At 46.5% G+C, this 24870-nt stretch overlaps 5 protein-coding genes across 6 annotated transcripts; 3 read left to right on the top strand and 2 right to left on the bottom strand.

Annotated features, from left to right (window-relative positions):
* The first annotated feature begins 590 nt into the window (after positions 1–590).
* LOC120681619 (UDP-N-acetylglucosamine diphosphorylase 1-like) lies at positions 591–4902 on the top strand. Its single transcript, XM_039963193.1, has 15 exons — positions 591–1069; positions 1620–1674; positions 1783–1934; positions 2049–2088; positions 2417–2506; positions 2593–2705; positions 2817–2891; positions 3098–3137; positions 3226–3308; positions 3385–3462; positions 3556–3699; positions 3794–3861; positions 4140–4254; positions 4353–4509; positions 4627–4902. The coding sequence occupies exons 1-15, from the start codon at positions 896–898 to the stop codon at positions 4722–4724; spliced, it is 1482 nt and encodes a 493-aa protein (XP_039819127.1). The 5' UTR covers positions 591–895; the 3' UTR covers positions 4725–4902.
* Positions 4903–5273: 371 nt separating this feature from the next.
* Positions 5274–7174, bottom strand: LOC120681620 (40S ribosomal protein S11-like). Its single transcript, XM_039963194.1, has 6 exons — positions 7013–7174; positions 6589–6629; positions 6404–6504; positions 5921–6065; positions 5739–5828; positions 5274–5559 (listed from the first exon to the last, which is right to left on the bottom strand). The coding sequence occupies exons 1-6, from the start codon at positions 7022–7024 to the stop codon at positions 5463–5465; spliced, it is 486 nt and encodes a 161-aa protein (XP_039819128.1). The 5' UTR covers positions 7025–7174; the 3' UTR covers positions 5274–5462.
* A 983-nt stretch (positions 7175–8157) lies between these two features.
* Positions 8158–14693, top strand: LOC120683225 (CCR4-NOT transcription complex subunit 9-like). Its single transcript, XM_039965262.1, has 10 exons — positions 8158–8516; positions 8622–8835; positions 10393–10464; positions 10702–10791; positions 10928–10970; positions 11074–11180; positions 11571–11666; positions 13572–13762; positions 13849–13918; positions 14037–14693. The coding sequence occupies exons 2-10, from the start codon at positions 8632–8634 to the stop codon at positions 14145–14147; spliced, it is 984 nt and encodes a 327-aa protein (XP_039821196.1). The 5' UTR covers positions 8158–8516; positions 8622–8631; the 3' UTR covers positions 14148–14693.
* Positions 14694–15458: 765 nt separating this feature from the next.
* Positions 15459–17295, top strand: LOC120683226. Its single transcript, XM_039965263.1, has 2 exons — positions 15459–16021; positions 16540–17295. The coding sequence occupies exons 1-2, from the start codon at positions 15672–15674 to the stop codon at positions 17036–17038; spliced, it is 849 nt and encodes a 282-aa protein (XP_039821197.1). The 5' UTR covers positions 15459–15671; the 3' UTR covers positions 17039–17295.
* Positions 17296–21227: 3932 nt separating this feature from the next.
* LOC120683224 (polygalacturonase QRT3-like) lies at positions 21228–24374 on the bottom strand. 2 transcript variants are annotated; one of them, XM_039965261.1, is made up of 2 exons: positions 23775–24374; positions 21228–22673 (listed from the first exon to the last, which is right to left on the bottom strand). In XM_039965261.1, the coding sequence occupies exons 1-2, from the start codon at positions 24003–24005 to the stop codon at positions 21444–21446; spliced, it is 1461 nt and encodes a 486-aa protein (XP_039821195.1). In that variant the 5' UTR covers positions 24006–24374; the 3' UTR covers positions 21228–21443. The 2 variants fall into 2 exon arrangements, with proteins under 2 accessions (XP_039821195.1, XP_039821194.1); XM_039965260.1 differs by lacking the exon at positions 23775–24374 and adding an exon at positions 22770–23745.
* Between the last annotated feature and the right edge of the window lie 496 nt (positions 24375–24870).

Here is a 24870-nt window from a genome sequence, read left to right as displayed (position 1 = left end):
GCAGTGTTGTGTTGTCCTGCACATGCTCCGTGCCTCGACCATTGGAGCAACTGTCCAAGGACTGCATGGTGAATTGCAGAATTGGTGCTACTGTCCCATGTTGCTGCGTCTATTGCTACTCCTATCTCCTGTCAGTACAAAGGCCACAGATTAGGTGCCCTCTAATGACCCTCAGTGTCAGTCAGACAGTGGGTTGTGTGGGTGGGTAGGTGATGCTTTATCCTCTGCATCATGTGATTAACTGATTAAGAAACAAGAAACAGAAGGGGCCTGAAATGGGCAGGCACTGGTAACGAGGTGGATGTTCTTCGTTTAGCCATCCTTGGTCATTGCTCCGGGAGCCACAAAGGCTTTCTCTCTGCTTTGCTGCCTGAATCTGCAAAATTTACTGTAGTTGTAAACCAGAATTTCCTGAATAATTCTCCTTCTGAAGATCCACCGCAATGCCAAACTGAACCTGCAGAAAATGAAAGAGGAGCTGATGGTACTTAAGGAGGGTTTACAATCCTGACCAGTGACCAATATATAACCATATCCGTACAGGAGATGACAAGATTAGATTTTTGTTGTTGGAGGAACCGTCCCACGGCATTCGCTGTAATCTGCTCGCGTCCAAATTAATCCAGAGGTATGAGATGAGAGTGAGGCTGATACATGCACAGGGATCACGCGCCGTATATAAACGCGCCGCGCAGGCGGCCCACCCACCGCCGGCGATCCGAGAACAATCCGTTGTCCGAGTTGGCATCTTTGGCCAAACCCAAACCAGTATCATTGCCCAATCACAGATCTCTCCCCCTCTCTCTAATCTCACTTTCTCGCCTTCTCCCTCTCATCTCCCACTACCTGCTCCTGCTGCTTTGCTTGTGCGCTGCGAGAGGAGAGAAGAGACGGGATGAAGGAGGAGATGGTGGTGGGCTTGTCGGCGCCGGGGCCCGTGGGGAGGTGGGGCGCCGCGCCGCCGCAGGCGCTGCTGGAGAGGATGAAGGACTACGACCAGGAAGGCGCCTTCGCGCTCTGGGACGATCTCTCGCCCGAGGACCGGGAGCTCCTCGTCCGGGACATCGAGGTGAGCAACAATGCGCGGTGGTTTGGCCTGTGCCGGGGCCAGGATATCGCTTTTTCCGCGGGAAAGATTTGGTTTTACCTGGAATTTCGCGTCCAGGTTTGTTCTTGCGTTGGAATTGGGGTGCGGTTGTTATTTTGAGTTCCGGTTGGTGATGGACTCTTCCTCCCCCACTCATCAGGGACGCGCATGAAACTTTTTTTACTAGTTATTCAGGATCATTTGTGCATAAATCTTTTATACTGGGGGTAGGAATTCCGCGCAGACCCTTTGGTCCAGAGTTGGAATTCTGCATATACATTTCGTTCTAAGCTGGAATTCTTCATGATTATTTTACTTACTGATTTTCAGTAGTTAAACTAAGTTTTGTGGATAAAGATGATTTTCCTGCAGTTTCAATCTGTGTTTTTGGACATTTTCCAGTTCCCATTAAATTTTTCACAAACTGTATTTCTTGTTCTATCAGCAGGAGGCAATATGCATCATTTTTGGGTGGTTTTAGGCTTACCACTCTGACAATTACTAATTCATACTGTCTACTGTATTTCCGCAGAGTATAGATCTTTCAAGGATCGATCGGATCATTCGACGCTCACTTGGATCACAAGGTGAGAGGTGGACGAATATTCATTGCTCCATTGTAGAACGCTACGTCACGTGCATCTTTAAATGGCATCCTCCGTTATGTACTTATGTGGTGTTCATCCTAATCACAGGCATGCCGCTTCCGGCCGTGGAGCCCGTGCCAGAATCCAGTGTCTCCAAGGTGGAGGACAGGTCTCCAGAGGACAAAGAAAGATGGTGGAAGAAGGGGCTGAAAGCCATCTCCGAGGGGAAGCTGGCCGTTGTCCTTTTAGCCGGTGGTCAGGTACTCTGAATTCTGGGAAGTCTTCTCCTAGATATTGCCTGGCATATCTATTTCTGCACTGAATTGGGAAATGACATCTTCATCATATTTCTTCTAATGTTGTACTGTGCACAGGGCACTCGACTTGGAAGCTCAGATCCTAAGGGATGTTTCAGTAAGTTGGTTTAACTTGACTCCTTGTCCGTCACTTACCACATATCTGACATGTGCAGTAGTATGGGTTTTCTTTTCCCATTTTGGAACCATATGGATGTATGCTATTGCTGCTGTCAATTATTTCTTGCTCCATATGATATAATTTTTTGGTCAATGGAGACCATGTATTCTCCATGATATCTATTTATGCCATGAATTTTAATCAAAAGCATAAAAATCATATACTTCTCTGCTTTGTTCATCCATTTTATGGTGTAATTGGCCTTTTCCTAATAATTTGAACTCCCATTGTGTTTGATGGATCCTAACTTGCGTTTTTGCCTTAGATATTGGGCTTCCATCTGGAAAGTCACTTTTCCAACTCCAAGCTGAACGGATTTTGTGCGTTCAAAAGCTGGCTGCTCAATCTAGTGAAAGTAGTAACTTCTAATGCACCTACTTTCATGTTACTTATCTGTTCTTTGCTTCAGATTGTCACCCTCAAATTGATAATAACTTGCAGGTCCAAGTAACACTATGCCGATCCACTGGTATATAATGACAAGCCCTTTTACGGATGCTGCCACTCGCAAATTCTTTGAAACCCGTAGATATTTTGGCTTAGACGTTGATCAAGTAAGAGCTACTATTTTTTTGGCTGTGCTATAATGCTTTCAAGCAAATGCAGACCTCCAATTCATAGTAAGAGGTTTGTTTCACGATTAGGCTTAAACCTTTTCTTGGCAGGTGACATTTTTTCAACAAGGCACACTTCCATGTGTTTCCGCTGATGGTAGATTTATTATGGAGACACCATATAGGGTACAATCTTCTTCTACTTCTAATCTTTCTTTTGACCTTGTACAGCCAGGAGTCAGATTTTGGTCTTTGCAATTTGATTTATGAGTTTGCTCATGGAGTGCAATTGCTGATTTTAAATTTTTCATTTTACAAAATTGTTTTGATACTGAGTATTTTCCAATTCTAAATTGTGATATTCTTGTTATCCATGCTATGCTGAAAACTAGGTAGCGAAGGCTCCTGATGGCAATGGTGGAGTATATGCTGGTAATCCCCATAAAACTGCAAAATCAATCATATCATTTAAAAACTAATCCTTTATGATGCTTAGTTTGACTATCATAACATCTCACAGCTCTGAAGTCCAAAAAGTTGATGGAAGATATGGCTGCACGAGGTGTGAAATATGTTGATTGCTATGGAGTTGACAACGCACTGGTGAGCATGTTCATTTTGAGAGATATCCTTCTGTTTTGTTTGCTTTTTCTTTTTCTTACTAAAGCCAAGTTTATAGGTTCGTGTTGCAGATCCGACATTCCTAGGGTACTTCATTGACAAAGGTGTATCCGCTGCTGCTAAAGTGGTTAGGAAGGTACAGTCCAATACTTCTCATGCTTCATCAACTGGTGGGCTACCATTTATCATAGCAATGCACCTCATTGATGGTCAAAGGAATACTCAACAGGCCTATCCACAAGAGAACGTTGGGGTATTCGTTCAACGAGGTCGCGGTGGACCTCTCTCTGTAGTTGAGTACAGTGAAATGGATGCAGCTATGACTACTGAAATTAATCAATCAACAGGGCGCCTCCGTTATTGTTGGAGCAATGTATGATTATATCATTTGCTTCTTGCTCCCCTTCCATCCTTCCTCCATCTAAAGCATAAGCTAACAACATATTTTCTCTTTCCTCCTCTTGTAGATCTGCCTGCATATGTTCACTTTGGACTTTTTGAACCAAGTGGCAAACAGTCTTGAAAAGGACAGTGTGTGAGTATTCTCTAGTTTGCCTCCTTAACACATTTCAGAAACCTTCTGTCAAGAACAGAGTAGAAAACCACATTAGTTATCTAGTTGCAAATATGGATTTTTAACTCATTAATGAGGATGCCAGACTTGAAACAGCACACAAAATTTTATAGTGTTCTGCATTGTGATTTTTACTATAAGACATGCGATGGGAAGTAAATTTTGTCTGGCAATGAACAAGTCCGACTGTACATTATATCGTAATGCAGAACCTGGTATTTGTAAAATTCTGTTTCCAGATATCATCTAGCTGAGAAGAAGATTCCTTCCATCCATGGGTATACAACAGGCCTGAAGCTTGAACAGTTTATATTCGATGCTTTCACTTACTCCCCATCTACAGCACTTTTTGAGGTTTGAATTTGAACTAATAATAATAGGTTTCATATTTCTATTGATGCTGTCTCTTAAGAGAAGCAAACAGTTACCAGCATATTTCTGAATATTCCCAGGTCATGCGGGAAGAGGAATTCGCACCAGTAAAGAATGCCAACGGCGCAACATATGACACTCCTGATAGCGCAAAACTCATGCTGCTCCGTCTCCATAGCAGATGGGTTGTCGCTGCTGGCGGCTTCTTGACGCATTCTGTGCCCTTGTATATGACAGGTAATTTTTCTCCCGGTTCCCATATTCAGAAACTTAGCAGGAGCTTTTAAATTGCCAAAAATAATTTACTTCTCTAACCATTTCTCACACTGATGCACCATTGCATTTGGCTCATAGGCGTTGAAGTTTCTCCACTTTCCTCCTACGCTGGAGAGAACCTGGAAGCTATATGCCGTGGGCGAACATTCCATGCGCCGAGCGAGATATCATTTTAGATAGGGCTGTTCATGACGGCAAGAGCTGTGTAACTGCAAAACGAATGTAAGGGATTGATTGCAGGATGTGCATGTTTCATTTCTAGGCATGTGGATGATCAGGTTGTTGTACACTTGTATGTTTTGTGTGTTGTGTAACGTAGCCCTCGGATTTCGAAGTCATCGCGAGTTTTCTCCAGCATATCGTTTGTAGTGCCAGATCATGGCCAGGTACCTGCCGATCACAGTTGCAAGTCCCTGTTCAAAACAGGATCACGGTATACATTTCACAGGCTGATCAGCAATTAGCACAATGCGAACTGCTGCCACAGCTGCGTTTGTGATCCATCAAGGCCGGCCGATCCTCAACCCCAGCAGTGTCCACCAGCCTCGCTACCAGGACGCTGTAATGGAGCAGGGTAGCATGCATCACCAGATAGGTTGCAAGCTTTATGTACTGACTATGACTACTGAGGCACAAATATTGCTGGCACGGTGCAAAAAAAAAAAAATTCTTTAACAATGACTCGGATATGCTGGGAAAAGCATTGCGCAGAAGCCACAGCAGCATTGGGGAAACAATACAGATCATAACAAAACTTTGCACGAGAGGATTCCATAAAGAGTAACATGTTCCGGTGATGAGACTCCATTCAGACAGCGAACAATCTCCAAACCATAATCGAAAACACCAGCCTAGCAGGATTTTTAGCAAAAAGACATCATTCTATAGACTACTCTTGGAACATAGTCTAAAGCTCAGGCCGCGGTGAACGCCTTCTTCCCGCCTCTGCCATCAGTGGATCCAGCTGGGATGACTTTCACCACGTTGAACCTCACAGTTTTGGAGAGGGGCCTGTTCACAGCAATGAACAATATTACCTTGGCAGGTTATTGAGTGGACTGGAAAACTAGACATTGCAATGGTGTTGTATTTCAACAGTAAATGTTGGAACCCTAAAATAGAGCTCAACAAACCAAGCAAGATGGCCATCGAAGGTGATCTACCAAGTTCTGAGATCACAAAAGTTTTACCTGCACTGGCCAATGATGACATGGTCACCTTCCTTGACACGGAAGCATGGGGAGATGTGAGCCGGAATGTTGGAGTGCCTCTTCTCGTACCTGCAAGGTGTACAGTTTACCTCATTTATTAAAAACATCAAATTTCACTTGGAAGAGAACGCGAGTTTAGGCTCCACAAACAGTTCACTTACCTCTGATATTTCTTAACAAAGTGGAGGTAGTTCCTGCGAACAATGATGGTTCTGTTCATCTTTGCACTATGGCATGCTCCGGCAATAATCCTGCCTCTGATGGAAACAGTTCCAGTGAATGGGCACTTCTTGTCAATGTAGGTCCCTGTATGAGAATATAAATTATTTTCGTGGGCCTTAATAGTACTGGTATTATGGCCTCGTTGTCTTCCAAATGAGCAAGCGAAATTTGGAGCTAGATAGCAATAGAAAACCATTTAAAACAGATGGACACTATGGAGGCCACCTCTTGTCCTTCACTATCTCAGAAAACAATACATTATTCAGGTATATTATAGTACTTGGAATCCAGACCCAATGTTGATTTCCAGGTTAGCAAATGAAATTGGAACTATGCTACCAAATTAAGTACATAGCACTGCATTCTTCCAATGGCCACCTTAAAAACGCAAGGAGTTTGAAGATAGAGAGAACTCAATATACCTTCAATTGCTTCCCTGGGGGTCTTGAAGCCCAGGCCAATGCTCTTCCAGAAGCGGCTGCCTCCCTTGCCTGGCTTCTTATCCTTGGCAGATTTCTTTGTGCTACATTTATGCAGAAAATTTCAGTTAAGAAATGTATGTAGCTCACGGAGAATAGAAAGCATGGAAGAGGCAATAGGCCCTCACCTGAGGAACACCTTAGGCTGCTTGAGGAAAGCCTTCTCAGTCTGGAAAATGGGCAGATGCAAAACATTAGAACTATGAGGCGACCTGCTGGAAACTACTTAAATACATAGAGGAATAAATTGGCAACATCCCTAACTAACACAGTAATTGTTATGATCTGAAACAACTGTACATGGTAACACTGTTACAAATGGATCACTTTAGTAGTGCACTTGAACATAGAAAGTACAAATGACACCAGACAATCCATATGCCACGGTGAGGACTCGGGAGTCCAAAAGTTAACCTACAATGGAACTGCAGCAATGAAATTTTTTTTACAAAATCTAAATGAAGTTCAATGTGCATCGCATATCGAACTGGCCCGAGCGAGTGGCGTCGAGCGGCGAAGCAGAGGACACGGGAAGAAGAGCAGGAACGTTACCTGTTCCGCCATGGCTGCGCGGCGGGCGTCGAGCGGCGGCGGGGGGTGCGGAGCTGAGACTCGGAAGGAGGTGGCGGCGCGGCGGAAACCCTAAGGGAGCACTTCTTATATCGGAGCGGGGTTGTCTCGGAATTTGCAGAAGCACCCCTGCATTAGTGCATTATTTGCGCTACGTGCCCTTAGCTTAAATTTTGCACCCACATAAGAGTGTGAAGCTCGGCCCATGACACTGGCCTGGCCCGCTAATTTTCACCCCCAGCACTTCCAGACCCTGCGCCTATGGCTTGGCATTCGGGTTACCCGAAAATTTCGGGTCGGGTATTTCGGATTTCGGGTATTTCGGGTTTCCAAAAATGATACCCGAAATTAGTTGGGAAAAGAAAAACCTGAAAATTCGGGTTCGGGTTCGGTTTTACCCGAATTACTCGATTTTCTCACACTTCACATATGCAACACAGCAGAGAGGCGACGACGGCTCGGCGACGACGCCCCGCGGCAGGAGACCGGCTCAGCCAGGGCGCCCTGCGGCGGCGGCTTGGCTAGGGACGCAGAGACCGGCCGGGGAGGGGTCGGCGGCGGCTCGGCCAGCGATACGCCGACGCGGAGACCGGCGGGGGCGGGGGCGGGGTCGTCGGTGGCTCGGCCAGCGATGCGCCGACGCGGAGACCGGCGGGGGCGAGGATGCGCTGCAGCAGGGAGACCGGCAGTCGCGCAGACCCGAGCTCTTGGTCCTTGCCTCCTGATCTGGTGGAGAGATGGAGAGGATTGGAGAGAGAGACGGAGAGATGGTTGGGCGGTGAGCGGCGTGCTGGCGTGGGGCGTGGGGGGTGTTGGCCCCTGGCGGCTGGGGGATGAGGTGGGGGGTGTGTTGTGGGCCTTGGGGGTCGTCTCCTAGGGTTAAGGAATTTGGAAGGTTTGTTGGACTGGGCTGAAATGAGTGAAAATATTTGGGTTGGGCTATTGTTCGAGTTTTTCGGGTAGTTCGGGTACCGTGGGTTGAAATCCGAATTACCCATAATAATTTCGGGTACCGTGAGTTGAAACCCAAATTAGTGTTCGGATTTTTCGGGCTCGGGCTCGGATTTTTCGGGTTCGGGGTTCGGGTATTTTGCCCGGCCATACCTGCGCCCTCGCTACACTGTCCGATCCCACCGACCGTCCATTCTGCAGCCAAAGGCCACGAGAGATCCGCTAGGCCTGCATTGTCGTCTCCCTCCGTTCCCCTCCCGTGTCCCGTCCGTCTCCTGCATATTTATCGCCGGCTCGCCGTCGTTCGTCTCCTCCTCCTCCTCCTAGTCCTCTCCTTGGCCTGCCCGATGCGCCCTTAGCGAACTGACCGTAGGGTTCGCTGGAGTGGCGCCGCACGTCGCTCTTGGTGGGACTGGTTTCGGCGTCCATTTCGGGTTGAAGCAGCCTCGGCTTCCGCGCCGGTAAGCCGCCGAGGCTGGAGGTGAGTCTGGCGGAGTGAAGATCCACCTGAAATTCGATCGTTTCCTTGGATAAGGTGGGTTGCGAGTTCTATTCGGTCGATTCGCTGCCCCCCGATTCGTTTTGTGCTGGTGATTTTTGAGTAATTCGTGGTGATCGATGCTCCGTTGCGGCCGTGCAGTTGAGGTGAGATGGCGAACCTGCAGCCTTCCCTCACCATTCCCCCCTCGTTCGCCGGGGCCTCTCCGCCGTCTCCCTCGCCGGTGGCTGGGAGCAGCAGCGGCCCCGCCCTGGGACAGGCGGCCAAGGACAAGAAGATGGCGTCGGCGGAGCAGCTGGTGCTGGAACTCTGCGACCCTGAACTGCGCGAGAACGCGCTGCTTGAGCTCTCCAAGGTTCCCTCCGCAGCTCCTGTAGCGCCCCCTCGTGGGGAATGATTTGTGCATAGTGATCTCTACCTTATCAGTTAGATTTGTGTGGGAATTTTCTCTGGTTGATTGTTGATGGAATTTTGTCAACGGGTTGTCCTTGTGACTTATGCCTGCGCAGGGTGGAATTATGCTCAGGTGCAAGTATCCGACTTGGGAAATCAGTTTTGAACACTACCAAATATCACTTGGAATGTGACATTGAATCAACCGAGGCTTTTAGTACGCGGAACGAGGCTTTAGCACACGGGTATCTGCGTAACTGTCGCCCTTAGTGTTACTCCATCATGGGTGCGGGGTTGAGTCATGCTCCAGTGCAGGTGTCCGACACGGCAAAACATTTTTGGACATTGCCGAATACCACTCTGTATCCGACACGCGTGCAGCTGTCTGAATCGGACAAGGTTTTCAGGACATGGGTGTACGAGTAAATACGCACTTAGTGTTACTCCATTACAGGTGAGGGCTGGAGTCATATTCAGGTATAGGTGTCTGACTTGGCAAAACATTTTTGGACATTGCCAAATACCACTCAGCATCCACCATGCGTACGGCTGTCCGAATCACCCAAGGTTTTCAGAACATGGGTATCTGAGTAACCGCTGGCCTTAGTGTTACTCCATTACACTTGTGAGGTGGAGTCATACTCAGGTGCAGGCATCCAACTTGGCAAAGCATTTTTGGACATTGCCAAATACCACTCAGTATCCTAGATGTGTATGGCTGTCCGAATCGGCCAAGGTTTCCAGGATATGGGTATCCGAGTAACTGCTGCACTTAGTGTTAATCCGTTACGGGTGAGGTTGGAGCCATACTCAGGTGCAGGTGTCTGACTTGGCAAAACATTTTTGGACATGCCAGATTCCACTTGTTATCCAACACATGTATGTCTGACTCAGGGATAATTTTTTAGGACGTTTATGCAGCCGTTGTGACGTATGCACTTTTGTCGCCCTCGTTACGTTATGAGGTTTTGTCGTATTGATGAGTAACCTAGTTTATTTTGGTGGTTTTTATGAGGTTTTGTCGTATTGATGAGTAACCTAGTTTATTTTGGTGGTTTAGTGTAATGATTACTCTATGCATTGATTATTTTCTAGTTGCTTTTCTCTTGATTGAAAAGCTTCAACTTTAGCTAGATTTCTTGAATTGTGATCAAGGCCTCAGCTTGTAAGAAGTATCATGGCCAGCGGTGATTCGAGATCTCCGTTATGAGGCACATTTGTTTATTTTTAGAATAGGTTCGATTTTGTTAGCTTTCTACATACTTTCCTAAATCTTATGTTTTTGTGCAAAATTAGTACCTTGGTTGCAGGCTATGAATGGATGCCCAAATAAGTGGCTTCAAATATGTAGTATCTTTTTGTTATCAGTGCTAACTAGTTGAGCTAGGATCCATTTCTAGTGAATGAGTTCTTAGATGATCTGAAATTGAACGATCGTAGATTTGTAAGTTCAGTTGTTAATATGAAATACGATTTTGCAAGACAAAATTACTTAGTCTCTAAATGCACCTTTTTTCAGAAAAGAGAGATATTTCAAGATCTTGCCCCGCTGCTGTGGCACTCATTTGGCACAATTGCTGCGCTACTCCAGGTATGTTCCTAGCCCATCAATAGAAAAGATTTGAATGCTTGTACACAGAAAGGACTGAAAGCTATGTGTGAGGATACATTACACCTTTTGTTGTGTCCCTGCAATGAATCTCTTATTGTGCTAAGTCAGTGTTTGTCTTGAAATCAGCATGGCATTTGTGGTCATATTAATTTTTTTCTCTGGTAGTGGAACTTTTGGTTTAACATGTTCAGCTTCATAACCTGGAAACCTATACAGGAGATCGTGTCTATCTACCCCTCACTTTCACCTCCAACACTATCACCTGGTGCATCAAACCGAGTTTGCAATGCTCTTGCCCTTCTGCAGGTAAGCTTTTCCAACTAAGGGGATTGTAGCTCAATTTTTTTTGTTGCTGGTCGCTGATACTGTAGAGGGAGCACATTAGAATTCTGGAATACCTTTGTTGTTTAACTATTTTTTCAACTTTGTTTGACTATTGCAGTGTGTCGCATCGCATCCTGAGACCAGGATCCTTTTCTTGAATGGTAACAAGTCATGCCCTTGCACAATGTTATTTGAATGAACTGATAATGTCGATTATTAGTCCTATCCTCTGTCTCCCTATTGATGAAAAAATATTCATTTCAGCTCATATTCCGCTGTACCTGTACCCGTTTCTGAATACTACCAGCAAAACAAGACCTTTTGAGTACTTAAGGCTTACTAGCCTGGGTGTCATTGGTGCTCTTGTCAAGGTAATTTGTGCTTGGAAGTTTACCTGAACTAGCTAATCCATTATAATGACTCTGCCTCCAGCATTAGTAGGTGCATGCTATATGATAAACAGATCTCATCAGTGAAGATTCATGTTGTTCTCTTAAGCTGTTATGTAATTAGCACAATATAATGCACAGTTTAACTTCAGCACTAACCTGAGACGAATCACAAGTACTGGCAGCTTTGTTATTTATGTCATTGACCATTAAGGTGTTTTTGTATTGTCAATTTATGATATATCAATATATTACTACATATCGGGATGTTCCCTTCATTTTGCTCAAATACATAGTTATATAGTAAATCCTTGCTTTCTCTAAAAGTAACCAATTCATTAATGAGAATGTTCTTTTTTTGTGATAATGCAGGTTGATGATACTGAAGTCATCAGTTTTTTGCTGCAAACTGAAATAATTCCTCTGTGCTTACGAACCATGGAGATGGGCAGTGAGCTGTCAAAAACTGTATGTAGCTAGCCAACTCAATTCTTGTTTGAATATCAGCATTTATTTTCTGCTTAGCTTTGGCAAAGGTGTGAAACGTTTTGGTATGTGTTTTATTGTCTGAAGTTTATGCACTACTACTTCTCTGCCATCAGTTATATCTAGAATCTTCTTGTCCTGTACCAGTGTTTTCTCTGGTAAGCCTAGCCGCATTAAATTCAAAAGGCTAAAAGGTGAATCGTACAGGGAACTGGCCATTCAGCGACTGTCCTATGCTGCTAAATTCAGCAGCACCATTTTATCGCTTGAACCTACTGTTCTGTCAGATGGTTGCTGCATCCCCCCCCCCCTCCCCCCCCCCCTGCAATGAATATTTGAATTTGAGCTTATGGGGGACTAAGCTTCTTTTGGTGGTGGAATTTAGTGCTAAATTTAAGGCTGAAATATGTCCCATGGACCATGCAAGCTCTTATTCAGCTACGTTATTGCCATCACTACCTTAGCCAACTATGCATATGCGAGTGGCTAGCAACAGATCATTGGTGTCCTGGTCTATGTATTTCTTCTTTTCTATTGTGTTTGAATGTGTTCCTGTCCATTTGTTTAACATCTTAGATCTAGGTTAATATCTGAGTTTTGTAGTTTATTCTTGGAGAAAATCCAAATTACTACCTCCAACTAGGATGAAAGCCCACATTACCCCCTAAAATATAAAACAGTTTATTTAACCCCCTAAAATTTTAAAACCAGCTTATTTTTCACCTTTGGCACTCATTCAAAACCGGTTTTGGTATTTTGGTATGTGGAAGTGGTTTTCCTTGTTTTTGATGATTGGGCAGCTGCGTCATCAAATGACCGTTCACATGTGTCGTCCTGTTGGTGCCTCTTGCTGATGCCGGCTATCCCCCCCCCCCCCCCTGGTGGATGACACTGACAGAAGTCGAAGGAGCTTGGTGGGCATCTACCTCAGTGTAGCTCCGACCCGTAGTAGTGCTCTTTCCTGAGAATGACACAATAGCTCGAAGGCACACCGTACCGTCCAGCCTGAGCACTGTAGTTCTAGCATCCGTCGACTCGGAAGGAGATGAGCGCATGAGCTGGCCTTGGGGCTTGGCTGCTAGCTTGCATGAAGTTGAAGGACGAGGATGGAGGTGCTGGTGGCTTGTCTTGGAGCTGCAGCTGGCTGGTTGCTTCAGCGGCTAGAAGAAATCAAAGAGGTGAGAGGGGAAGAGTGAAAGGTGGTGGCTAAACTACTAATTGCTAAAGCTGTAAAATTCTGATCTGGATGTAGAGCAGCAGCAGTGTGGTGGAGAGGAGTAGAATGTGCTAGTTTCCTTGGCCTCCATGAATTGCTTGCTCGTTGGAGGAAATCAGAATAGGAACATGGAGATGTGGCGCTGGTGCTGCTATGCTTCTGGTTCTTGCCGTTGGAGCTCATGCTTGCTAGCAGGGAGAAGCAGATGAGAGAGGAGCAGAGGAGCTGTGAAGAGAGGAGGGAGGGGGGCAGCGACAGCCAGGAAGGGGAGAAAAGAAGTGAGAGAGGGTCAGCATGTGGACGATAACGGATGACATGGCCATCTCGGTCAGCAAAACAAGCAAATCCACTGTCCATGTGGTCAAAACCGTTTTGATTGAGTACCAAAGATGAAAAATGAGCTGGTTTTGGAAATCCAGGGGGTTAAATGAACTGTTTTATATTTTAGGGGGGTAGCATGGACTTTCATCATAGTTGGAGGTAGTAATTTGGACTTTCTCCTTTATTCTTAGGTGACGTTATGTTTATTATAAATTTTCCATGTATTAAAAATTTAAAATATAGATCACTAAGTTTTACTTTTATATCCTTGTTTGTGTTCTTGATGTGTTCCATCTCTAGCCTACCCTGACTTGCTTGAGATTGAAAGGCTTTGTTGTATGCATATGCAGGTGGCAACCTTCATTGTCCAAAAGATTCTCCTAGATGATGTTGGGTTGCGCTACATCTGTGCCACTGCTGAGCGTTTCTTTGCTGTAGGCAGTGTTTTGGCAAACATGGTTGTTTCACTTGCTGATCAGCCCTCCACAAGGCTGCTGAAGCACATCATTCGTTGTTACCTCAGGCTGTCAGATAATCCCAGGTTCGTGCTATCATTTGTGTTATGCAAAGTTATTTTACACATTTCTCCAAACGATGTGACTTTTCTAACTTCCCCTCTTAATTCAGGGCCTGTGCTGCATTGCAAAGCTGCCTTCCTGATATGCTCAAAGATGGGACATTTAATAACTGTCTTAGGGTGAGTCACGTTCTTACATCAGTTATCACCAATCCATCATCACGCTCTACCTTAGCAAAATGGTTTTCAAAGTCAAATGTCTCAAACAAATACTACTATTGATGCACTGCCAACATAGGATGACCCAGCTACAAGGCGTTGGCTCCAACAGCTGCTGCACAATGTAACAGGCGGGGGAGGCATGGGAGGAGCTCCTCAGCCAGGCCTGGATCATATGATGGGCATATGAAGATGAAGCAGCCTAGTCGTTGCAATTCACTACAATAATACATCATCTCGCAGTGAATTGCAACTAGAGAAGATCTGTCGGCTGTCCAGAAGAAAGGTAGAATGGTCTAGTATAACTTTTTCCGGGGGTAAACAAAGAAGAAAGGATTGTTGTGTGGGATTACCGTAAGCGGTTAAGCTGACGTGCGTTCATCATGTAATGCTGTGGAAAACAAGCACAGCAGGCTGCTCCTTTCCTGTGGTTGCACCGGAACTCTTTTGCTTTGACAGTTCAGAACCTGAGAACAAAGAGGAAGAACCCCGTTCCGTGAAGCTTTCTCTATCTGCTGATGAGTTGGGAACATGAATTGCTTTTCAGATGATGCCTTAAGAAAAGCATATCGGGCAGGAGTATGACGAGTGCTTTATTTCCTGTTCAGTATTGTAGCAACATATATCTGACTATATTTGTTTTAGAAGGGTCGTGTATTAAGGTAGGTCGGCCTCAATTTGTGCAGAGGACAGGGTCTAGCCCATTTTTTCCATAGGGGTATCGAGCAATTTAATCGCCCCAGTAACATTCATATTCCAATATGCCATTTTTATGGAGCATGTTTGGGAAAAAGACAGAAACCATATATCATGCTCATTGAAAATACTATAATATCATGACACTTCGATTCATCTTGCTTCGAGTAATCCTCCCACCTGAATTTCAACTTTTTCAGTTTTGAAGCTTATATAGCAGAGATTAATTTTTCAACCGCAGAGTTGAAGTAAAATTAGCAGATCAAAACTTCAAACGCAAATAAAAGGAATATATGTGTAGAATGAAAGCTGCACCGCCGGGTAGACAGTCAACTAGATTTTCACCGCCACAAAACTAAGATTTAGGAGAGACTTGGCTATACCTTGAATGTTTTGGGCTGCGTTTTCTTCTACCTAATCATCTTTCTCCTATCATCCCTCCTCCACAGAACCAACAAGTAGGCATGACGTGCTTCGGTGCTTCCCCTCGTCCTTACTACGGCACTAACTCATCTCCCAACTGAGTCGCCCCCTTTTTTTTTTTTGAAAGATTCCTAATTTTTACTCTCCTCACCAGACTATCTGATGCGTCAAGTGTTTGGACGGCACCTCAAGTATTAGCATTTTGCTTTGGTAGTTAGTACCATTAATTTAGAAAAGCAGTGTTTTTCAAAAACTTAGAAAAGCAGTATCTATCTATTTGTTAGAGAAACAACGAATTGAAACAACGAAGGGAACGTAAAAGAAGAAGAAAAACCAGACAACTACAACCACGTCGGACCGGACACAACAATTGCAATCTTTCCTCCCACAGGCTTGCTGCAGCTTTCAGAGCCACTCAAATCCCCCTCCCCTTCCGATTCAAAAAAAAAAATCCCCCTCCCTTTCTCAACACACGCGAACGCAAGCTCCCAAGAACGCAGCCCCCGTGGGATTTGGAAGCTTCTCCATGGGACACCGAGGCTCGTAGACGAAGCAGAGGAGACCAGAAAAATCGTAGAGCAAGAAGCAGGAAGCCATGGCGTTCCTCCTTCCCAAGCTCGCCACGCCGTCATGCAAGTTGCCCCCGAGCCCCCTCCTCAAGCCCCAGCTCGCCCTGCCAGGCCACGGCGGCGGCAAGATCCACGGCTCCGGGTCCGGCGCGGCGCAGGCCGCAGCCCCGGGCCACCTCAGTCTCCTGCTCCTGCTCAGCGCCTCGCAGCAGGCCGCCATCCCGTCGGCCAAGTCCACGGCGACCAAGAACCGGGGCAAGGGCGGCGGGGACCCGCAAAGGTCGGATTTTTACCTCAATCTTGGGACGGCGGTGCGAACACTGCGAGACGACCTGCCTGATGTCTTCGTCCGGGAACCCAACTACGATATCTATCGGTGAGTAAAAAGAGGCGGTGTACCCCCCTTATGCCCTTATGTGTTGCTATTTCGGTTAATTTTGGATTAGACCTTTGACAATCGAACAATATATCTGTAGTATGAAGTGGATTTGTTAGTTTGGTGATTATTGATCACTGAGAAATTCTTTCTGCTAACTATAGCCTGGTATTTCTATCGAATTAAGGTCAAACATAGAAACTGAACGGCCAATGGTCACTCTGTGCTTGCATAATGGCCAATCATAAAAAATAATGGCGATTTCTCAGTGATGCCAGTCATCATTCTATAAGTGGAGGATGCCAGTTATGTATAAGCCTTTCAGAACTAATAATTTGCCGTATGCAATAATGAGAATTGAAATCAATAAATGAACAACCGGTTTATTACTTATGCCTGACAAGAATTCTAGGCCTGCATAAATTGCTTTTCTTGCAAACTTAGTCCGTTGTAGGCATGCTTGTATGTGCTTATTCAGGTAAAAATGGAGATTCAAAATATTTTTACATCTATTGCAGTGAAGACATCACATTTATCGACCCACTGAACACATTCCATGGGATTGACAACTACAAGACTATATTCTGGGCACTTAGGTTCCATGGCCGCCTACTATTCAGAGAAATTGGGCTTGATGTATCACGCATTTGGCAACTGACAGAGAACTCAATAGTCGTCCGGTGGGAGCTGTGGGGCAACCCCCGTGTCCCATGGGAATCATATGGCTGCTTCAGTGGCACGTCGAGGTACAAGGTTGACCGGAATGGGAAAATCTACGAACACAAAGTTGACAACTTGGCATTGGACTTCCCGCGATCAGTCGCAAATGTTGGCAGCATTGCTGACATGGTAGTCGCCACATGCCCACCCAGCCCCAATTTGACATTTTGGGATGTGGTTGAGACAGGTGATAGTTGCTCATGGACAAAGCTTTACGAAGCTGTGGTCGAAGCTGTAGAACAGGAAGACCACAAATCCAGTGGCATTGTCATTGGGGGTCTAATCACTTGTTCATAGGATGGAATGAGCTCCAGCACTAGTTGCTTGGTAGTTCCTAGGGGAATGTATAGAATGTGGGTACATGATTCATGATACTACTAATATCCCTTTGTATACTGTAGCTCTAGAACAGCAAAATTAGATAAAAACACATACTAGATGGCTATATTTCATCACCGTTGTCACATTCTGGGGTAGTGCTTTCACATCTTATTTCTTGTGAGATCCATGGATTTTGAGCGATATATCGCTTCTTAAAACATGCTGACTGACTATGTTTGCAATATTTTGTACCAGTTGCTCAATTGTCAGCGAATCTGACAGACTGGGCTAGGAACAAATGTGAGGATTCATATTATCTGTACGGTAGGGTTTCTGGGATCATAAATTTAGGCTTATGGTCGCAGCACCGGTATGTTGCTATTTGTTGCTGGATCCTGCTAAGAAATAGTTTTGCTGGACTGTCATAAACCTTAATAGAAACTACTGTAACTTAAGTCGACTGATTCTGAATGTCTCCATCAGAAAGATTGCATGCGCTGAATTTGCTGCTGGACGTGAAGAATCTATCGAAGGATTCTGAATTAGTGCGGCTGCAAAATGCATCCACTGTAATCGCTTCTGAAAGTGAAAGCCTATCAGGTTACCACCTTTCATTGGAAAGATAGAGTGCCTCATTCCTTAATCCTGTCTCTTTCGAGTTAAATTGAAGCTATGATTAGCACAAATGATCGGCAGACATGTCATGTTGAAGTACTGTACCACGCATTAGTTCCCTTTTATTTCTGTAGGTACTTTTAATCCTCGGTCTCTTTCTGTAGCTACTTTGGTGACTCACCAATCACACAAATAAACTTAGTTCTACCGTCACGATTTGACTTCTTCAAAATAACAATTCCCATGATCTGAGATTCTGAACAGATGGGAGGGTTCCAATTTGCTCATAGCCAGTATATATACTAACTAAAAAGGACAGGAAAATGGTTCACGAAATTGCTCAGATTTTTTAATAGTTGAGAATGGCTGCTATCACTGATTGACCAGCAAAAGGAATGTTTCAGAATCAAAACGAGTCGTCCATTTTGATAACTAGTTTATCAACCCGTGCTCCCGCACGGGCTAATTAGAATTAATACAAGAATAAGGTCGGTAATTATAATTATATATCTCATGCCTTTTTATCTATTAAAATATTCTAACATATACTCTAAAATATATATTTATCATAACTAGTTACAATATATTTCATTTTGCATCACACTTCCATATGTATTCAATATATGTTTAGTTGAACTATTTGTTTGGAAATGAGTATTCTTATCTTTTCCATCATACATGAATATATGGTGACATATATTGTGGATAGTATTTATATAAACAATAATATTAATAATATATTAATAATAATAGAAATAGTAATTTAGAATTTTGTATTGGTGCACTTTAATATATTATTATAATTATATAATTTGGATTCAGATTTAGGAGTAATTTAACTTGTAATTATAATGACATAATTGGGGTATTTGTATTTTTTTATAATGGCATAGGTGGGTAATTTACACAAAGATTAGGGGGTTACTTTAGTTTATTTTTATAATAACAGAGGTCGGTAATTTATTAGGAAAGATAACATATCTGATGATTATTATTATAATTAGAGTTATTGGATTGATGGCCGGATGTTTCTGATTTTTATAATAGTTTATAGGATTTCTCTATTTTTTTAAAGTATCCATCTAGGATCCTAGGTGGCTTCTTGTGGAAGCTCCAAAAGAGCCTCCAATTAGTAATAGTAAGATCTTTGGATGAGCAGACTTTCTTTCTTATTTCTCCCCTTCTTGTCTGTTGTGTTCCTCGGTTGGAGTTTTGGAATCAAAGTACTCGTGTAAGCTTCTGTCTTTGTGGCCAGATGTGTTCCTTTATGGTCTTAGATATTCACTTGTGAATGTTTAAGACTGGATTTTTTCCTTAATCTAAAAAAAGACATACGGCACATATGCTGAGAGCTGGCAAGCTAACAAACTACGGTGTCAAAACCTAAATTCAGAGTAAGGCCATGTCTCTGGACGAAACAGACTGAAAAACTATCAATTCAGCTGCGAAAAGGATTGATGAGGAGATCAAGAGATAGGGCACAATAGAATTGGCAATTTAGCATCAAGAAATGACAGGTGCGACTGCAAAGTGCAAACGGATAAAAAAATAGGCAGAAAAGCAGATGAGCTACTTTTCTGAATATTAACTTCAGATTTTTCAGTTCCGGGCCAACGGGCCACCACTTTTCTGTCAGAATGTAGAAAATGATTATGCATGGATGAATAGAGGGAATGTTCTGGTACATTTGAGAATGCCAGATCGATGACCAGAAAATAGGCCAGGTCTTTCTCCAAGCGAAAGGGGTCCAATGACCATGACCGTTGGCTCTGAGACATTCCATCTCACCATCTGCTGGGCACACAACGAAACTTACATCCAGAACACCACAGGGTTTTGTTGTACGATGCTTTACTGTCTCTAACAGAAAAGATTGATTCTTGTACTGAGATAATTTTCTGCAGAACGCTTGACCTCGGGTCATTGGGTGTGTGCTTCTTCTCCCTGTCAGCTTAGTTGACCTACGACGCTCAGTGCGATCCATGGAAGTCAAATGAGGTCTCAACTTCCAATCAGGTTTGCTCTTTAGTCCTTGAGAGGTCAGAGGCTCAACTACCATACCAAACTCATCCTGATGTCCGTCATGGCAGGCAGATCTTAGTAGAGAGGCGTTGCATCTGCTATAAGATATGGTTAGTTGCTCCGGATCGACCCAGTTTCCAGATCTCTTTATGGAAGAAATTTTCTTGTTAGACTTAGGTGGCTTACTGGTCAAATAATCTGAACTTGACTTGCAGTCAGGCCTTGGCTTCTATTGATCAGGTTGAAGAACATGACATTTGTTCCGGTTCTAAATTATATTTTATCTATTCTTCTCCTGAGAAATTTGACAAGTATTTGGCATAGTTACAGTGATTTGTCTGTGGTCTCAGCAAAATAATGGTGTTGTATTAGTAACCAGGAATCATGCTGCTAGCTGCTGTAGATTTCCATAAGCCACAATTCACATGATGACAGAAAACTGGCCCATGGATCTGCCCACACTCTTGTGGACTTTTTTTTGGTAGATGACTTTTGTGGAGTTGAAAAAAAAAGGATAGAAGTTAGAAAAGAAAAAACTGCAATTACTGACTGACTAGCAGTTGACAAAATTCAGCTGAAGGTATTTCAGACTCTGCGTTGGCAACTTCGGAATTCCATACAGATTTTTTTTTTTTGAGCAACTTCCATACAGATTTTTTATAGGGAACTTACTTTATCAATCAATGCATGATTTCCGGTTGTCCATCTGCGTGATTTTCTGATTCTCAGAATGAGAAGATCAAGAGACTCGGCACGTTTGGAGAAAGCTGGTAAACAACTCGGAGGCCATATCTCGTGGAATGGAAATGTAGGCAAATCAGACCGAAATATTGGCAGTTGAACTGCAGAAAAGTAAGCTGTAGCCTTGAAAATTTAGCATCTAGAACCGACCGGTGCGAAGGGATTGAAAATTAGGCGGGAAAGCAGGTGAGCTACTCTTTGTGCGTTGGAAACTTTCATTAGCATCATACTTTCAGAGTATTGGTCGAGCCACTTTTCTGAATTAGATCGGAGAAAATGATTGCTCCGTAGCATCCATGATTCGAGGGCCATTTTCTGGTACATCTGAGAAAGACGGGTGACCAGAAAACGCACCGGACAGTTATGGATCATGTCATCTGTGACCTACTGCAAGCGAAAGGTCCCGTGGTTCTTATTGTTCGTGCTCAGATTTCAAGCCCTCTGATCGAGGCCTCAAAATAATTCCGCTTTTGAAACATTTTTTTTCGCGACTGTGCCTGAGCACATTTTTCATTAAGAAGGGAAGAAAAAAGTTTACAAAGGGCTGGTTACAAAGAAGTGGAACCAACCCCGGACTTAGCGCTGAACGATTACAAAATAACCGTGTTGCGACCTGGGGACCGACCTAAGGCACTAGCCACCATATCTAAATGCCTAAAACCTGCTTGAACCCAAAGAACAATTTCATCAGCCACCTTGAGTACTACATCCTGAATTGTCCGCACCCGCCGGTCGAAAGTCCTGTTGTTCCTTTCTTTCCAAAAAAGCCAGCAAACGAGAACCACCATAGAATCAAAATAATTCCGCTTTTGAAACATTTCATTTCAGACAGCAAAAAATGATCCATTCTGGAGCATTTTCTCGATCAAACGGTTTGCCATCCCCCTGACGGTGGCATAATATGAATGATTGAATCATGCGCTGAGAAGAAGGAAACGAACGAATCACGCCTTGCTCGCAGCAGTCGCACGAGCAGGCAGCAGCACGCCCACCCCACACTAGCTCAGTTGGTGTTCTGGTCGACCAGCACGTGGACGGTGGCGGACACGGCCTTGTCCGTGGCGACGACGACCTGGTTGCCGGACACGTTCCGGAGCGTGTGGCCCGGGAACTCGTCGCCGGCGAGCAGCGAGTACTGCACGTGCCCGATGCGGTCCGGGAACAGCAGCACGTCGGCGAAGTCCACCGTCCAGGAGGTCCCGTTCCCCTCCGCCGACCCGCGCGCCGCCGTGGACTTGACCGTCATCCCCGTGGCCGAGTTCTGCTGCACGTACACCTGCTCCACCGTGGCGAACTTGCCGTCCAGGCTCACGATGTCGACGCCCTTGTCCAGGCCGCCGAAGATGTTGCCGACGACCTGGACGCCCCTGGCGACGCCATTGACGGCCTTGAACACGATGTTGGCGTCGCCGAGGAAGAAGGAGCCCGAGACGTGGAGCAGCACGGGGTCCTCGGCCACGATGCTGGTGTAGTCCATGTAGCTCTTGGTGATCCACGTCTGCGTGAGGCCCGGGACCTTGAGGTGGATCCCCGTGCCCCCGAACCCGGTGGCCTTGTTGTAGCAGTGCACGCCGGAGATGGAGTTGGCCGGCCGGGTGACCAGGATCCCCGTGGCGGCGGAGAAGATGACGACGTCGGTGACGGAGTTGTCGTTGCCGTCGAGATGGATGCCCGTGCCCGTGAATCGGCGCTCCCCGGGGTCGTTCCCGGCCGTCATCTGCTGGCCGAGGAAGCTGTTCCGGATGAGCGTCTCGTGGCCGCCGCTCACCGCGATGCCGTCGGTGCCGAAGTGGGCGACGTAGCAGTTGTCGATGCCGACGCGGAGCGAGTTGACGACCGCGACGCCGCCGCCGCGGTAGCTGCAGTCCAGCATCAGGTCCCGCAGCGTGGCGTACTCGTAGTCGTAGCTCCGGCCGCTGCCCTTGCCCGCCGACAGCTCGATCAGGTACCGGTCCGTCGGGAAGTCGTCGGACGCGCGCAGCGACCCGCTGTGGATCCTGAAGTTGCCGCCGCCGGAGGCCGGCAGCGTGAGGGGCCCCTTGACGAGGTACGTGCCGCCGTCGAGGTGCACCTCCGCGCCGCCGAGGTCCGGGATGCCGCCGGTCATGGTGGCGTTGGACGCCGGGCGGAACGCGTCGGCGATGGCCCGGTTGATCGCCGCCGTCGCGTCGGTGGCGCCCGTGGGGTCCGCCCCGTAGTCCGTCACGTGGTACACCCGCGCGCTCGCCGACGCCTGCACCCGAACACGCGCCGGCGACACGTCAGAACGTGACAGCACCGAGTGATCAACAACAGCAAGCAAGGGGGCGAAAGAAAACGAGGCGTGGACATGGACTGTGCGCCGCGCCGGTGCGCCAATCGTGCGGCGCGACGCCGGCCGGCGCACGAGTAGCTGCAGAGAGAGCATCTGGCGTTTCGTCGGGCGCTTGTGTTGTGCCGTGTCGCGTCGTAGGTGTGGGGCAGTTGGTGGTTGGCGCAGCGCTAGCACTGCGGCCGGAGACGGAAAGAGAGCTGGAAAAAGTTGGGCGTTGCTGGCTCGCTGCTGGGTGAATGCAGGCACACCAAACATTTCTTTTTCTGACGAAATCGCACGAGAAGAATTGGTGCCAAATGCCGGTAGATTCAGAGTTTCTGACGGCGTCATGGGTTTGCAGTCAAGAACCTGACGCAAAATTGCAGTTGCACTCATCGTACTGGCTCGCGGAGTCCTACAGCGTGCGCAGCAGAGAGTTTTCTATGCGTACTCGCTCGAGTAGTTGGCTGATGAGGCTGACGTTTGAGTAGTTTGCCAGGGGCATTTTCTCCAGGAAGATTTCTTGGTGAGGACTGAGGAGAGGATCGGCAGACAGCGACCTCCTCCGGCAGAAAGATGATGGTTACAAAGCTCCATTTGGTGGTAAAAATCGTTGCTCCCCCCCCCCCCCCCACTTTTTCTAGCGAGGTGCAGAGACAGTGTAAAAAGCTTTATTGCAAAGCAAGCCGACATCTCTCTCTCTCTCTCTCTCTAATTTACTAGTGGCCGTACAACTGGAGTTCCCTAACAACTGCCTCTTAACGAAGACGGTCAGATCAAACGGGACGAAAGTGCACGACAACTACGAACTGCCCATTAAAAAACTCATTACTACCGTAAGGGGAAAGGACGTAGGACCGTAGCAGCAAATTCTCTTCTTTAAAAAATAAAAAAAATGAAAATCGGACGGTAGGAACGATGAACACCTTTTCTTTTCTTTTTCTTTTTTTGGAAAGAGAGCGATGAACACCTGAACCGCACTAGGAGAGATGAGAAGAGAAACAATCATGGCGCTGCAACTTTAAGCGCGCGCGTGCGTACCGTTGCCAAATCTCTCCTCGCCCCGAAGGAAGATCTGACGCTGTCCATCCTCCGCTGCGCGAGATCCCTGTACCGCCGCTCGCCGCCGCCGGCGCCAAAGCCGGCACCTGCAGCGCCGAGGCCGGCGGCGCCGTCGTGAGGCCACGCGCTCGCGCCGGCGGCCAATGCGAGCAGCAGAGATCCGAGGAGCGTCAGCGGCAGGGCTCCTCCTCTCCGTCTCGCAGGCTCCATGCTCGCTCTCCTCGGCCTCTCTCTTGGTTTCTTGTGGCTTATAGACTAGACTGGCTTGACTACGACATCAATGGCGTCCAGGCCTCCTCACCTATCTCTCTATCTGCGGCACTGTCTTGCTGGTGAAATGGCAATGCTTTGAGGAGCCTTTGCCAGAGAGAGAGAGAGAGAGAGTAGTGCCCCTGTGGGGTTAACAGAGACCTGGGCAGCACAGAGGGAAGAGACAGTTATATATACAGGCAAGGCATCACCAGGTAGGCATGCCGATGGTTACAAGGCTGGTTGAAGGGGTCGCTCGTCATTGTGCTTCAACGGCGGAGCCCGACCGAAAACGAAATGGGGGAGAAAGGCAGGCAGGCTTCGATAATTGCTGGACGGGTCGATTCAATCAAACCCTCCCCTCGTTCGGTCGTTCCTGCCGACTCCAACGATCGATTCGCACTGCCACGCTACACCATTCAGTTGAATACTGCACAAACAATTCTCCATTCTTGACCGCCAGCCACTGTTTACTTTTGCTTTCTGATAGATCCGAGCTCGTCTCGTGTCCTCCCGTCTCTCCAACCAAGCTTTCCCTTTCTTAGCCGAAATTCTTATACGACGCGCGTGCGCCGCTACCCGTAGCGGCGCACGGCGCGCCACCGCCGCTACCCGTAGCGGCGCACGGCGCGCCGCCGCCGCCACAGAGCTAGGGTTTGGGGGAGGGGGAGGGGGCGGCCAGGGAGGGTGGGAGGTGGGCGGAGCGGCCGCCGGCGAGGTCGGCGGCGGCCGGGGTGGTGGCGGGAGGCGGCGGCCTTTAGGTTTTCTAGTTGCTGGGGTTGGAGGCGGCTCGCCGACTTCCATGGCCGCCGGCCATAGAGGAGAG

This window comes from Panicum virgatum, chromosome 7N, assembly GCF_016808335.1.
Source record: "Panicum virgatum strain AP13 chromosome 7N, P.virgatum_v5, whole genome shotgun sequence".
Lineage (NCBI taxonomy): Eukaryota > Viridiplantae > Streptophyta > Magnoliopsida > Poales > Poaceae > Panicum > Panicum virgatum.
Note: the sequence above shows the minus strand (reverse complement) of the source record. Positions and strands in the feature narration are given on the sequence as shown.

What these genes read in the sequence shown, in the direction of transcription:
- LOC120683225 (XM_039965262.1), top strand. Translation starts at nt 8,632, where the DNA reads ATGGCGAACCTGCAGCCTTCCCTCACCATTCCCCCCTCGTTCGCCGGG. An exon ending in CGCTGCTTGAGCTCTCCAAG is followed by an intron (nt 8,836 to 10,392) that starts GTTCCCTCCGCA and finishes ACCTTTTTTCAG; the next exon opens with AAAAGAGAGATATTTCAAGA. An exon ending in AGGCTGTCAGATAATCCCAG is followed by an intron (nt 13,763 to 13,848) that starts GTTCGTGCTATC and finishes CTCTTAATTCAG; the next exon opens with GGCCTGTGCTGCATTGCAAA.
- LOC120681620 (XM_039963194.1), bottom strand. An exon ending in TTTGTTAAGAAATATCAGAG is followed by an intron (nt 5,829 to 5,920) that starts GTAAGTGAACTG and finishes TACACCTTGCAG; the next exon opens with GTACGAGAAGAGGCACTCCA. An exon ending in GTCATCATTGGCCAGTGCAG is followed by an intron (nt 5,560 to 5,738) that starts GTAAAACTTTTG and finishes TGCTGTGAACAG; the next exon opens with GCCCCTCTCCAAAACTGTGA.
- LOC120681619 (XM_039963193.1), top strand. Translation starts at nt 896, where the DNA reads ATGAAGGAGGAGATGGTGGTGGGCTTGTCGGCGCCGGGGCCCGTGGGG. An exon ending in GGCTGCTCAATCTAGTGAAA is followed by an intron (nt 2,507 to 2,592) that starts GTAGTAACTTCT and finishes AATAACTTGCAG; the next exon opens with GTCCAAGTAACACTATGCCG. An exon ending in CATCTACAGCACTTTTTGAG is followed by an intron (nt 4,255 to 4,352) that starts GTTTGAATTTGA and finishes GAATATTCCCAG; the next exon opens with GTCATGCGGGAAGAGGAATT.
- LOC120683226 (XM_039965263.1), top strand. Translation starts at nt 15,672, where the DNA reads ATGGCGTTCCTCCTTCCCAAGCTCGCCACGCCGTCATGCAAGTTGCCC. An exon ending in CCCAACTACGATATCTATCG is followed by an intron (nt 16,022 to 16,539) that starts GTGAGTAAAAAG and finishes CATCTATTGCAG; the next exon opens with TGAAGACATCACATTTATCG.
- LOC120683224 (XM_039965260.1), bottom strand. Translation starts at nt 23,129, where the DNA reads ATGAGTGCAACTGCAATTTTGCGTCAGGTTCTTGACTGCAAACCCATG. An exon ending in CGGCGCGGCGCACAGTCCAT is followed by an intron (nt 22,674 to 22,769) that starts GTCCACGCCTCG and finishes GTTCGGGTGCAG; the next exon opens with GCGTCGGCGAGCGCGCGGGT.